Source organism: Argentina silus (genome assembly GCF_951799395.1).
Source record: "Argentina silus genome assembly, chromosome: 10".
In the NCBI taxonomy this organism is placed as follows: Eukaryota; Metazoa; Chordata; class Actinopteri; order Argentiniformes; family Argentinidae; genus Argentina; species Argentina silus.
Genome location: NC_139664.1, coordinates 10,180,895 through 10,195,894, shown reverse-complemented (window position 1 = coordinate 10,195,894; position 15,000 = coordinate 10,180,895). Strand labels below are relative to the sequence as shown.

Genomic DNA, 15,000 nt, shown 5'->3' with positions numbered 1-15,000 from the left:
GGGAGGAGGGACCCCTGACCCCCAGCAGCTTTCAGTATGCAGCTCCTTCAGACGGACTGACAAATGGACTGACTGACTGACTCTTCACTGTGATACTCTCTCCTACTGGATGACTGTTTCTGAGACTTTTTCTCCACTGTGAGAGACCTAATAAAAACTACAGCTCTCATCAGAAATATGAAGATTAGAGTTTATACGTTTATTGAAGAGTTTAATGTTTGCGTGCATGTGTGTGTGAATGCCATGTCTAAGTTCATGATCATATCGATACATTTTATTTTAGGTAAAAATATACAGTGCTTATGAGTGTTCTATGTTTTCTTAATTCAGAGAAAGTGCCTTTCATTTACAGATATGGGTGGCTGATGCTATATTAAGTAAATTCATATTACCACTTGAACTGACCCACATTAATTTCTCCCTACCCCCCCCCCACACACACACACACACACAATACCGAAGCCAAAGCGAGACGCACCCTAGGCCCAGCCGTCACCTCTCTCTCATTGATGTTTGTCTCAGTGTTTATCAGAGTTAACCAATACCTCAGTATCAGCTCATTAAGAGAGAGGAGGAAGAGGTGTTATAAAACAGCATTAAATGTCAGACTGGTGTCCTCATGTAAACTCCCATCAACTGTAGAGCCCCACTCTCTCGCTTCCAGACCGCCGGGGGACTGAGAGATTGTGTATCTCAGAGACTGGGGCAAGCGGGGTGTGTGTGATGAGTTAATTTCAGTCAGGTTTTGAGGAGAAAAATGTGCGTCATGTTTCTGCAGAAAGCAATAGTGGTTCAGGCCATGACACATTGGAGTGGTGAGAAGGCTGAGGCCAAAGTTGAATTGCACATTAACCCTCCAAGTGCCATGAGCATCACATTAATCCTTAAACATGATTGTGATGTGTTTGTGTAACAATGACTTGTAAATCTCTCTGAACTTTACTATTCTTATATGTTGCCAAATAAAACCTGCTTCTGTTGATGGCTCTGAGTGATGTCTATTGAATAGATATGGGTATTATCTGAAGAATGGTACTATGGTACTGTGATGTATTTATATATACTACAAATACATAACATATATTATATGTCAACAACTGTGGTGTAAGAGTAAAGAAACAGACACAACACAAGGGGTCCTGTAAAATGGTTTAATTTACTTTACTTTTCATTTTTTCACTTTTCTTGCCTCTCTGAGATGACTGATTTAGAAATGACATCCCCCCTCCCCTCCCCCCTCCCAGCACCACTACCCCTCCCACCCCAACACCCCCACTGCCCCCCTCCCTCCCTTAGTGAATGGGCTGATATGTGACAATGCAGGGTTCTGTTGGCCTCTGGGGAGGGACAGAACACACAGTATAAATACAGAGGCTGTAGCTCAACACTCCTCGTCTCCATGCTTCATAAAAACTGACTGAAACTGAAGGAAGTGAACCCCCACGTCGACGCCAAACTGCGTTCACCTATCTTCAGTTCTTTCATTCAAAACAGATGAAAGAGAGAGAACATAAGGAGAGGAAGCCACAGAGTATTGGGATGCAGCCCAGACTGCAGAGTGAGTCTGATACTCTCCACAGCAGGTGCTGCCCCCTCCCTCCCTGCCCTCCAGGGGTGCAGCATCTGCCACCTCTCAGCTGAGCCAGACCAGGGTCATGTTCAGTAGACCTAACGTGGCAAAACATTTTGCAGCGGAAAACTATACTCTGTGTTCTTATTGGACAAATTCAGGTAGTTTCCTCCCCATTGCACTCCATTGTATTTTGTGCCTACTGAGCATGATCCTGGTAGAGGGGTACCTTCATTACTTAGCCACAAGCAGGAGGAAACATTTTCAAACAGAAAACCAAAATGATCCACCTTCTCGTAGGACAGGTTCAGATAGTACCATCTCTGTTTCAAAACGTTTCCCATCATTTTGGTTTCTACTGAATGCTACTAAAGGAGAGTGGAATCAATGACATGAATGCTTCTATGTAAGTATGGTGTTTGGGGAGCATTTCAATAGTCTACGGTGGCCTCTACTCCTGGTCTCCTCTACTTCTTCTCGACTGATTTGAAATTACAGGATACTGTAACTATGAATATAATATGGTGGATGCCTAAGTATCAATTTGCTTTAAAGACAAGAGACAAGGAGAGGAAGTCACTAAAGACCATTGAGATGCAGCCGAGGGAAGCAGCAGACACTGCAGCTCTCCAGGACTACTACCCTCCCCCCACCAGACAGACTGTTACTGGACTACCCACAGATTAGAACCGTACAACTGAGACTTAAAGACCAGAGCGAGGGAGCGCACTCTGCTTTTTCTACAAAAAACAGGGTGATGAAAAAGGAAAAAAAAATCAAAAGAAAACTGCATTTAATTTAGACCAGGATGAAAGACACACCCACTTAGCACAAACATATTTACAAGCCCAAAAAATAAAAGTAAAAACGCTTAACTTCTTCTTCTTCTTCTTTTTGTTGTCCTAAGGCCCCCACCCCCCACACACGCAATTTTCTTCTTCTTTGTTTTCCTCCTTTTTATCCAAAATAAAAATTGTACACATAAGAGTTATGAAAATATAGGTTATTCCAACACGGCTGTGTAATGGACTCCCCTTCTTTCTTGTTCGCTCTCCTCCTTCTCCTCCTCATTCCTTTCTTCTCTTCCTCCTCCTCCTCTCTTCTTTCTCTCCATTAAGGGTGTTTGGGGGGTGTTGGATGTTGCTGTCCCGTCCCGCTGGCCTGTCCCAACCCTAACTCCTCCCTGACCCCAGGGCGTGGAATGGGGGTCATAGGGTCACGGTCGAGTCGTTAGGTCACAGCTCGTCTCGGTCCCTGAGAATGGTGTAACGAGTCTCACTGGGGGCAAGCTTCTGGAATGAACTCTCTGGAGGGTTACTGGCCACCTCACGGATCTCCTCCTGATGATAACACATATAACGTTACACACACAACCGCACGCACATGCATACACACACACAAACACAGTATTCTAATGTCTCACCTGTCCAGGTGTGCTGTCTGTAGGGTCAGGTCCGTGGTGGAACTCTCTGTGCAACTTCCCTGAGTGGAGGTCCAGAACAAACTGTCTCAGCTTCCCTGGGATCCTACAGAGAGACAGACAGACAGACAGACAGACAGACAGAGACAATGGGTGTGAGTGGCTGCAACTGTAACCCAGTTGAATTGGTAAACATAGTCCTCAAGTTGAAATCCCCGCCACTGAATTGGGAGCTTTTCAGTTGCATAGCTGGCAGAGGACGCAAGATCGAGACTCGTGAGTTCTAAAGCGAATTAAGCAATACTGTTTTTGCGTCAGTGTGGCGCCTGTTACAGTGGTGCCGTGTCCCAGATCTGCACTTGCGCTCAGCTTAAGGGCTGCGGAGTGAGTTTAGAGGGATAAGAGGCACGGTCAAGATTCCTGTGAGCAAAGAAGAAATGCTGTTTTGCGGCAACGTAACGTCTGTTACACAACCTGAATCCATACCCACAGGTAGACGGTAAAAACAGATCCGCAGCACTGATATTTAAGCCACATGAAACATCAAAACTAATTCTCTGTTAAAGCCCATAGAAAGAGATTGGTCATTCTGAATGTGCCATGAAACAAAATTAATTTATACCAATTTGTAATTACATCTTCTGAAATGTTAATGACAATTTAATAGGGATTCCTTGCACTGTAAATAATGAAACTGTCATTTTGTACTTTTTGCACTTTAAGGTCATTAAGTGCATATTACAGCAGAGACACGGTCTCTGTATGTTAGACTGACATACAGACACCAGCCGCCACTACTACATACACACACACACACACACACATACATCCCACTAATGACATCATGAGATCTGTACCACATGTAGAGTGGAGGAGACACAGTGATGTGATGCAATTAGGTTAGGGAGGGGTGGTCAGTCCTCAGGGCTCTCTCTGTCTGTCTGATCAAACACTGATTGGGGGAGAGTGGGGGGTGTTGGAATAAATAAGATAAGATTAGACTAGATTAGTTTAGCACTAATTGCACGTGCCAAATCATGTCACATTAGCTCTGGTGTCTTTGGACATTAATATTAGAGAGACTTGAGAGGTGTGACATTTCTGTGATCTTCTGTGGTGTGTGTGTATGGAATTTACTTTATTGAAGGATTGTAGATTTTGGTATGAGGATATAAATAAACTACTCTACTACATCTCAAAATCAGCCTAACACACGCACACGCGCACACACGCCAAATTGAAGTTGATACATTGCATTATGTGTCATTCAAGTCCAATCCCAAAACCCCAGAACACACTTGTACACAATGAAACCAGAGAACAGTAAAATGGTGTAATAGGGGGTACTTACACGATGTCTCTGTACTCTGGGAAGACATACATATGTCTGAATGAGTCTATAGCAATGACTGGACAGTCAGCGGGGGTCTTCTGGATGTGCAGCAGAGGGTGGCGGAACTTATCACAGTCCGCATGCAGGAAGTTGATAGACCCTGAAAACAGGGAGAGAGGAGCAGGTGAGCCAGAAGGCTATCGTGGCACACACACAGTTTCCATTGGATAGATTCCTCTCTTCTATCACAAACTACCTTTCTCACTGATGAGCTGGCGTGCCACCTCATGCTGGAACTTCTCCAGACTTTCTGAGTCCTCCTTCAAATGGAATAGGATCAGGAATGGGATCCCCTCTTCAGTCAGCTCCTGGAAACACGAACACACACACAGTTAGTGTGCCAGGTTGTGTGTGTTGGTGACTAGGGTGTGACAGAATGGTGACAGAGAAGAGGAGAAAAAGCAAGAAAGGGAGAGAACCCACCTCTCCGTTTTCAAAGGTGATCTCTCGGACCAGGGGGACACACTTGTCCTGTGCCCAGGCGTAGGTCAGGTCAAAGTTGGTGAGGGAGCCCAGGTAGACCATGTCAGGAACAGTCTCCCCAACTGGCTTATAGATCACATTATCACCACTGAACCTCTCTGCCTGGGACACGTCACTGATGAGGAGGGGAGGGGAGGGAGAGGGAACATACACAAAGATTATTTGAATGCTGGACCCAGAACCAGAACCAAGAACTTATCACCAACTCTATGCTATTTCATCCAACCCAAGTCAAGTCAAGTGCAGACAAGGGATAATGTCGCTGGATGTCGCTGGATGTCGGGGGGGGGGGGGGTGGGGGGGATTGCAGGGTCTCACCCGAATGCAGACAGGAACACACAGTCGTCTCGGAGGATGTTGGCCACCTTCTCAAACGAGTGGTAGTTCTCAGAGTCCTTCAGCTCAAAGTAACCAATGATGGTTCGCTTACTCCTCTGTTGAGAGAGAGAGAGAGAGAGAGACCTGTTCAGCAGCAATTCATCCCAGACAAACCGTGTTTGTTTTGGTGTAGGTGTGTGTGTTGTACTCACGTCCACAGTGTTGATCTCCTCCAGGGAGTGTATTTCTTTAATGGGGTCAACCTTCTGCTGGCGAATGAACTCAGCGATGGCCGTGACTGACCTCTGACCCCTATACTCCCTCTTCATCATCATTCCGTTACGGAACAACTTCAGTGTGGGATACTTACTGATCCTGTACCGCTGGGCTATGTCCGCTAGAGAGAGAGAGAGAGAGAGAGAGAGAGAGAGAGAGAGAGAAGAGAGAAGGAGGAGAGAGAGAGAGAGAGAGAGAGAGAGAGAAGAGAGAAAGAGGGGAGAGAGAGAGAGGTCAAATAAGACAGAGGTTGATGTGCAGAGAGACGGGGAGAGAAAAAGGCAGAAAAGGATAGATAGAGGGGGAATGACAGATAGAGGGAGTCTAAAGACACTGGCGTCAGTCAGCTCTGATCTCCCAGATGAAAGCTGCCCCCCACAGAGAGTAAATATTTTCACAGCGCTCTGTTTGTGTGTCTGTGTGTGTGTGTTTGTGTGTGTGTGTGTCTGTGTGTCTGTGGCAGGTGTCAGTCTCTCTGCAGGGTGTCTCTAAGCCTCCCGTCTTCACAGGCAGCAGCAGTTTTGTCATTAGCCTTCAAACAGTTTGCAGGTCATCAATAATTCTATTTAATTTGCTTTATCTCAAAGGCTGGGCCTCTGTTGGGGGGGTTATTGAGTGGGGAGGGGGGTTGATATGTATAGTGTGTGTGTGTGTGTGTGTGTGTGTGTGTGTGTGTGTGTGTGTGTGTGTGTGTGTGGTATGATGGTATGATGTATGGTGTGTGAGTGTGTGAACAAGACTCACAATGCTGGTCACAGTCGACGCGGGCAAACACCACCTGAGTGGCCTCAGGAAACTCCTCCCTCACCACATTAGATGATTCCTCAAAAATAGGATGTAGCATCTGACTGAACCTACACCTAAAGGGGGAGGGGGTTGGAGGGAGACATATAATTTGCGTACAAATTTGATTTCTCAGCATTCCCCTTTGGAATGACTGCCCAACAATAATTGGTTTAGAAACATTGCATTACTCCTGTCATGCTAATAAAGCTCATTCAAATTTTAACTGACAGGGACAACACGCACAAAAACACCTGGTACACAATTTAAACACACACAAGCCAAACAGTGGATGTTGACAGAAAAGATGTTCATTTACACCGACAAGGGCATGCCCACAGACACAGACAGACAGACAGACAGACAGACAGACACACACACACACCAGAGTGTGATAGTGTGAGAGCAGTAACACACTTACCAATCTGCGTAAAAATTCACCAACGCCACACCAGCATTATCTGCAAAGAAACATATACATTATGAACAAAGCATGCAACACACACACATACTACTCTGTATGTTTTGCAATACAACATTTAAGGGCAATATATACTCTAATATGTGGACTACATAAGCAAATGTGGTTAATTGGAAATGTCTATTATTACTGAGGACAGAGAGAAGAGGAAAGGGAAGTTGCAGGAGTTTGCTTATGCAGGAGTTTTCTTATGTGTCTCTTACTGAGGATGTCATCAATGTTTCCTGTATCCAGACTGGTGATCTCCGCCTGCGCTGGAGAGGAGAGACCCGTCACCTACAGAGAGACAGGGGAAAGAGTTCATGATAACAGAACAAGAACCAGTCACAGCCACAGGGCCATGGAGTCACACTCCTACAGAGAGACAGGGGAAAGAGTTCATGATAACAGAACAGGAACCAGTCACAGCCACAGGGCCATGGAGTCACACTCCTCCAGAGAAAGAGGACCTGCATGACGAGGGGAGTAAGGGAGGTAGTGATGGGTTAGGGACACACACTTAATAATATATATACAGTATATTGCCTTGCACAATTCCTTCTGTTAGGAACCAGTTAAAAAAAAACTAGCCCCTACCCATTTGGTATTGCAGATTTTAAGGAACTGGTTAGGCGTAAAGCCTAGGCTAATCCTAAACCCATCACTCTCTCCTTTTCTCTACCTCCTTTCCTCCCTCTCTCCTGGAAGTGAACTCCACAGATGATGTGGAGCAGCTGGATCCACCTAAGGGTCAAAGTTCATAGGCGAGACAGTGTTCACTACAGGTCCTCAGTCTGCCATCGTAATGATACCGATCCCAATGTATTTGAAGTGCATTTCAGGAAATCCTAGGACATATATGGCCTACACCTAGGCTGCACAAAGGACCAAATTTATACACACTGCCTCTTCCATAAACAGCGAGGAGCAATATGACAGCACACTACATCGCTGCTTCTACAACACGCAACAGAAACCTGAGAGGGCAAGAGAGAGGGCTCCAACCTATCCTATCATTTCACATCTGAATTGTAGTGAACACCTTTCCAGCAGCTAGGCTCTCAGAAGCACCTCGTCACCAAGGACAGTCAGAACGAATGCTTTGGCTATCTGATGACAGATCAGTAATTTGACTACTCAGCAGGGTGTGTGTATGTGTGTGTTCCGGTATTTCCCCTCCCCCTAGAACATAGCAGGCATACAAACACACAGCTGTGTGTGCTTTTGGTGGTACAGGAACACTAACAGTCTGTCAGGGTAACACACATCAAATAAATGCTGATTTGATTGTGTCAGTACTGTACAGTATAATGAGTATCCGACCAGCACCTGTTTCATTCCACTTCAACCATTGGCTAACAGTGCAGCAAATACTGTAGCACTTGGTAGGGATGATGTGGTTCCACAAGTCAGCTAAACATGAAGAACATGAATCGCGTTGATAAACAAATCTACTTGTCCTGTCCTGATGGTGAATAAAGTGTATAGAAGAGCCCTATCTAGAAACAACCCCTAGCCCCTGTGTCTTTTGAGACTGATGTAAGATCTGAAAGAATTGGATAGGTAGGCCCTAAAGCAAGACAGTAGTAGCTCCAACTTGCCCTCTGAAAGACTAGGTGGACTTTTTGTCACCAAGCTTGTTTGCCAAATTATCTGTTAAGGTTGTAGGGGCGAGAGTTTGTTCCTGGACAGGGCCCAGAACTCTTTCAGTTGCAGTCACAGCGGCGCTGTGGTAAGTTCCGGGTTGTCAGCCAATAGAAATGAGCCACAACAGAGGAATTCACCAACCGGCTAGCTAATCATTCTGGTGGAGGACAGATGCAAGGGATGCATCTGAAAATAAATACAACTTTTGCTGAACACAGGAATAACGTAAAAGCACGAAATGTAGAAAACACAATTAACTGTCAATTTAAACATAAAAGTATGTAGTTAAGCTAGGTAGCGTGGGCTATTTTGCTTGCTAGCTACTTAGCTAGTCTACAAGATAGCATGCACACCCGGCTAGTTAGCCATGCTAGCAAGCTAAGTCGAGCATAAGAAGTTTGATTAGATAGCTAGCTGCCGGTCGTCAATCATCAACATCTAGCCAGTAAAAAACGTTACATTCTGACTTGACAGTTCGTAGCTAATGAACTGATCACTTTGCTGCTTGCAAATATCAAACCAAAAGTGGCCTGAATATGTCTGATTATACTAAAGGTACTTAGAATGCCATTCCATTGATGTTTGCTACGCATAATCAATGACCAAATTCACCGATTAGTGGTGTGGCCATCCAACGACTCAATGTCAGACTAACTAGTTACCAAATCAGGTAGCTCGCATCAATGGTAATACTGAGTTGATTTATGGATAGCTAGCTAGAGTGATTTAACTGGCTAACGACGCAAGTCTTTGGTTGATCTCGCAAGCTCGTTGACGTTGTCCCCTTGCCTAGCTCGCACTGGACAGTAGCAAAAACTGACATAACTAAAGTATGGCGAGAGATCAACGCGGAGAGAAGGGTCATTTCTTTATTGCCTGCTCTTCCACTCACACATAGCTAGCTAACGTTAGCCACACTTAGCCAGTGCCACACAGTCAGGGGGAACTCTTAAAAAGGCGAGGTAGTACAGCCCCCAAGCCCAAACGCATCTCCTTACCAGCATTAACGTGAAGAAGCAGGTCTCAAGAGAGGGTAATATTGGTGGTAGTTTCATTGTATAGTGGAGTTAGAAGAGGTTATAATGTTGTTCGGTTTCCTGGTCTCTATCTCGACACCACTTTTGGCTGCAGCAGGAAACGGACGGGGAGCTGTAGCCCAGAACCCACGGTGACCACGGTAACGTGAGTGATACTTCCGTGTGTATCGCTGAGTTTGATGGGAATCGTAGTTTACAAAGAGCTTTATTAATCGCTCCATACGACAGAAGAAACTACAAAGATGTCTTCTTCTGAGAGTAAATTGGAGACGGGAATGGTAGTTTATTTCATTTTGTGACCCAGATGTTTGTGGTCCGACGGAACGCCTTAGAACAGAACTTCACCCCAGATTTCAGTAGAAAAGGGAAACGCGGAAAGACAGTGGAAATAAGAGCACAAACCTATTTAAATGCATCATTTAATGCTAACACCTTCTAAATATATAGTTCACACACACTAAATCAGTAATTTCTTCTGGATAAAGGTGAGTTGCATCATTGTTAGCTGCTCATGCTACTTTGCTAGCTATCAAACTCTAACTTTGGGCATTTATTAGCTGGACATTATAGCTAGTGTAGTTAGAATGACTGATATTCCTCCTTCCATATATTAATCTTATTGCGTTGTGTCTTCCCCCCCAAAGTCGCAACTAACGGTAGGCTACTTATTCATTGATATCCAGCTGTTTTAGTTTAGAAGTTTAGAAGTTGCCTTCAAGCTTGACCAAATATCAGTAAAACTGTCTGCGAAAGAAGACACTTTCTCTCTTTGCTGCCACTCACACAGGTTGCAGGCGCAAAAACATATTAGGGAGGCAAGAGTGATGTGTCTGAGCCACTGATCTACATCCAGAACAGTGATCTGAGCAGACAGTGCTGTTGGGAGTGCAGTCCTCTCTTGTCTGTCTCTAGCACCCTATGTCTGTCTGTCTGTCTGTCTGTCTGTCTGTCTGTCTCTCTCTCTCTCTCTCTCTCTCTCTCTCTCTCTCTCTCTCTCTCTCTCTCTCTCTCTCTCTCTCTCTCTCTGACGGAGTGAGAGATGATGGGTTGTGTTTGTCTGTTTGTTTGCCTCGCTCTATCTCTTTCTTTCTCTCCTCCTACCTCCCTCTCTCGCTCTGTTTTTCTGTGTCTCCTTCACGTCTCCTATCCCTTTCCCTCTCTTTCTATCTGTTCTTCCATCTGTCCAAGTCCATAAAGCCTTTGTAATCAGTTGAAAAGCCTGGGTGAACTCGAGTGTAGCAGGTGTAGCAGTGGGAGAGAGGGGAGTCGTGTGTGTGTGTGTGTGTGTGTGTGTGTGTGTGTGTGTGTGTGTGTGTGTGTCTGCGTGTGTCTGCGTGTGCGTGTGAGAAAGAGAGAGTATTGGCAGCGTGTGTGTGAGCAGGTGGGCACGTCTCAGTGTGTGAGTGATCCTCTCTTTTTCCCCCTGTAGGAGCCAGGATCAGGGCAGGCAGGGGACCTGGAGACACAGCCTTGCCCACCGAGAATGCACTGAGCTGGGGAACATCTGCTGAGTCCTCCCCCTTGCACCTTGCACAGCCATGGTAAGAATCCAACACACTCACACTAGCACAGCCATGGTTAGAGTCTAACACACACATAAGCACACACACGTTTTTGACCTCAGGACCAAAGGATTATGAGGTACATGGCAAAATCTGCAGCTCTGTATTGTATTTTGGGCTATATCCCATACCTATCATAATACACTGATATGGTCTGTGTGTGTGTGTGTGTGTGTGTGTGTGTGTGTGTGTGTGTGTGTGTGTGTGTGTGTGTGTGTGTGTGTGTGTGTGTGTGTGTATATGTGTTTGTGTCTCTGTGTGGATGTTATTATTAAGTAGATTGAATGTTGAATTGAATCCCAGCATTAATATTAGATGAGCTAAAGCCATCCATAGGGGGTTCCCAGTGTGTCAGCAACTCACAGATGGAGATGTCTAAAGATTTGTGTGTGTGTGTGTGTGTGTGTGTGTGTGTGTGTGTGTGTGTGTGTGTGTGTGTGTGTGTGTGTGTGTGTTGTAATCTGTAATAATTAAAACTGAGCGGAGGCCAGTTGTGTCATGTTGGTGTTTATGGAGCAGTCATGTGGTCATAGCTTTGATGTTACCAGCTTATCTTCTTCATTCTACTGCAGCCAAAGAAACCATTATCTTAGACCCGCTCCATATGGGTATGGCCCAATTTCAATATCTTAAAACATTGTCATTGAAGGTTAGCTTATTAATGGTAATCAGTTGCTCATGAATTACACAGGTTATATTATCAAACAGTTTATTCCAGTGCAATATGCAATATGATTTCTGGAGCATAATTACTTTAACAGCTAACTAAAGGTTAACAAACTGCTTACAGTAGACCGTCGCAATATCCTACCAGTGAGCTCAGCCACGGGTGGCACTCACATTCGAAGGCCACTCTCATCAGTCTAAAAAGCCATCCTACGCCAATATCTTTCTCTTCTTCTTATATTTCTTTCTCTTCTCTTATTTTCTCTGCATCCCTCTATCTTTCTTTCTCACTTTTCTCTCATTGATTTCTTGTTTGTTTTTACAGCTGATAATGTCCCTGTGCTCTGATTTTGCCGCCGGGCACATGGCTCTCTGCACTCTAATTGGACATTTAATTAGATCACAGTTTTAGGCCAATTAGACTCTGAGATGTAGGGGAGGGTGTTGAGGGGAGAAGGGGGTTAGGGGGAAGGAGAGGGTAAGTCCCAGAGCTGATGGCTCTCTCTCTCACTCTCTCTCTCTCTCTTTCTCTACTTCTCTCTCCTCTCTCTATCTCTCCTGGGGCTGTCTCATTAGTGATATAATCGGAGGTTGTTATGGGGTGCAAATCTCAAATGACACCCTGTTCCTTCTGTAATGCACTACTGGCTCTGGTCAAATGTAGTGCTCGAGATGGGAAATATTGTGATTAGAGATGCAGCCAGGGTGTTATGCTGTCGATGGCTCTGATTAATCTCCAATACAGCATGACAGACTGCCAGTCATAGCAGCATCGACCAGCTCAGAGCTCACACACACACACACACACACACACACACACACACACACACACACACACACACACACACACACACACACACACACACACACACAGACACACACACACACACACACACACACAGTGTTAGATTAGTGGCAGGGGCAGAACCCTATCGACTGAGTGGAATGTTATGGTATGATATCACACTCTAATGAGGCAAAGATAAGCCTCATTATCAGCAGCCATATTCTATATCACTAGTCAGACCAGCCATATTCTATATCACTAGTCAGACCAGCCATATCCTATATCACTAGTCAGACCAGCCATATTCTATATCACTAGTCAGACCAGCCATATTCTATATCACTAGTCAGACCAGCCATATTCTATATCACTAGTCAGACCAGCCATAACTCTACCTCACTACAACACAGTGGGATGATGATGATGATGATGAAGAAGATGATGCTCTGCTGTTACAGGTTACAGGATTTGGAATGTGCGCGTGCGTGTGCGTGCGTGTTTGTGTGCGTGTGTGCGTGCGTGCGTGTGTGCCTGTGTGTGTGTGTGTAATGTTAACCAGTGTGACCTCTCCCAACCTACACCCCCTCCCTGTGTCCTCCTGCTGTGCTTATGAATCCTCTCTGAGCTCTCAGACTGGAAGCACAAACAACACCTGCCCCCAACGGACACACACACACACACACACACACACATTCACATTCACTCTCAGGTCCTTGGAGAACGCACAGTCAATCTCAGCCTCCCTAGAGCAGTCTTACACACCACTCACCTCTCTCCCTCCTCCTCCCCTCCCCCAGGAGAGGGACAGGAACCAGACTCCTCTGCCCACCTTCAATCTCTCATAAAAACACACACCCTCACCCCCCCCCTCCCCCATGCACACACTCCCTTGTCACATCACAGATTCTAAGCACAGGAATCACCTCAAGAAGGCTCTCTGGTGTGTGTGTGTGTGTGTGTGCGCGGGGGAGCACATGCGAGTGCGTGTGTGTGTGACCCCATGCTGTGCTGTGTTAGCCACAGGCATTACTTCCTGACCACAGTGGCAGTGAGATTGACAGCTGTGGTCCCGCCTAATTGCATTACTCTCCCCTGTGATTGGCTCCCAGCCCTGGGGGCTCATTTGTCAGGATGCATAGTGAGTAATGATGTGGATTAGGGGCTATACGTGTCACTCAGCCCTTTTCCCTACTGATTGGCCCTGCTGTGCCCCAGGGCCCGGCCCCCAGCCAAGGGAGGCAGCTCATTGGTCCCTGGGGAACCAGGAAGTGCCTCAGATACAGGGTCTAGCAGACAGGGTGTCCCTATAGGCTGATGTTATCACTCCTCCCGCCTCTTTACCTGTCACTCAAAACTGGAGAGAGGTCCCTCAAGCCTGCACCTTCTGACAGAGATACTAACACATGATCTAGTATTATAGTTGTATCTATCACCTATGCTGTAAGTTCTGAATTGACTGTGCATCAGAGTTCTGAATGAAATGTGTACACGCACACACACACACACACACACACACACACACACACACACACACACAATACCTGGAACCCCTCGCCTTTGTTCTCTTGCTGTTAGGGTTGAGGTTAAGCAGATCTCAGACCTCACCTCTAGCTCTCTCTCTCTCTCTCTCTCTCTCTCTCTCTCTCTCTCTCTCCCTTTTTTCCCCTTTCTCTCAGCTTTTTTACTCCTGGCCAAGGCAGTCAGATGGGGAGATATAGGTAGACGTGTAGGTGGATTTGGGGGTGGTGTGGTGCCACCCCCTTCAGAAACTCACACACACACATACACACACACACACACGCACACAGTAACAGTTTTTAACAGGAAGAAAGGCTTCAGGCTCCATCTCCCACTGCTTACCCAGCATGCCCAAGCTCTGTCCTCCATCAAAACCAGACGCCTCCACACACACACACATACACACACACACACACACACTCTCTCTCTCTTGCACACTCTTTCTCTATCTCACACACACACACACACACACACACATGCACACACACAAACACGTTTGTGTTGTCTGTGCCTGTGTGTCAGCAGCATCTATTCACTGTGTCCCAGCAGACCTGGTGTGTGGGTGTGGGTGTGTGTCTTATGCTCCTGCAGCGTTACTGAAAGGTCGTATAGGAGTTTCTGATTTCTGTCAAATCCACTAGTATGAGACAGAATATGAATAAAGACTAAATAATGTAGGCATCAGCAGAAATCGATAATTATTAATACACACACACACATACACACACACACACACACTCACTCCTCTTTCTCACACACACAGACAAACCGACACAGTCTGTACCTCGGTACTAATCAATAGTTTACCCTTCGTGTCATTGTCTTCATGTTAATCAGCGGAGTGCCCCTTCAGTGCCAGAAATGAATGGCTGAATGAAACACTTCCATCACTACTCAACAGGACGCCATGTTGTTTTTCGACCATGCTTTGTTTGAACTCAATTATTTCAAAAACCTTTTATCCACATGTAAGGCATTGTGGGTGTTTCTAAAACAGAGCTCCTAACTAAACACTGATTCTGTCGTATCAGTATTAAACTACTGATACAACATTCCACAAATGTATCAGTAGTTTAACGT

General features: G+C 45.6%; 2 protein-coding genes across 2 annotated transcripts in view; one reads left to right on the top strand and one right to left on the bottom strand.

The window, feature by feature from the left end:
• stx17 (syntaxin 17) overlaps positions 1-984 on the top strand; it is a 9,354-nt gene extending 8,370 nt beyond the window's left edge. Inside the window, exon 7 of the mRNA XM_083678195.1 lies at positions 1-984. This exon is cut by the window's left edge and continues 303 nt beyond it. The gene's annotated coding sequence lies outside the window, so the exon portion shown is untranslated.
• Positions 985-2,348: 1,364 nt separating this feature from the next.
• On the bottom strand, positions 2,349-9,485 carry erp44 (endoplasmic reticulum protein 44). Its single transcript, XM_083678900.1, has 11 exons — positions 9,349-9,485; positions 6,928-7,000; positions 6,665-6,704; positions 6,205-6,320; positions 5,397-5,581; positions 5,185-5,300; positions 4,807-4,981; positions 4,580-4,691; positions 4,342-4,483; positions 2,994-3,096; positions 2,349-2,910 (listed from the first exon to the last, which is right to left on the bottom strand). Exons 1-11 carry the CDS (start codon positions 9,403-9,405, stop codon positions 2,806-2,808), a joined length of 1,224 nt encoding a protein of 407 aa, XP_083535026.1. The 5' UTR covers positions 9,406-9,485; the 3' UTR covers positions 2,349-2,805.
• Between the last annotated feature and the right edge of the window lie 5,515 nt (positions 9,486-15,000).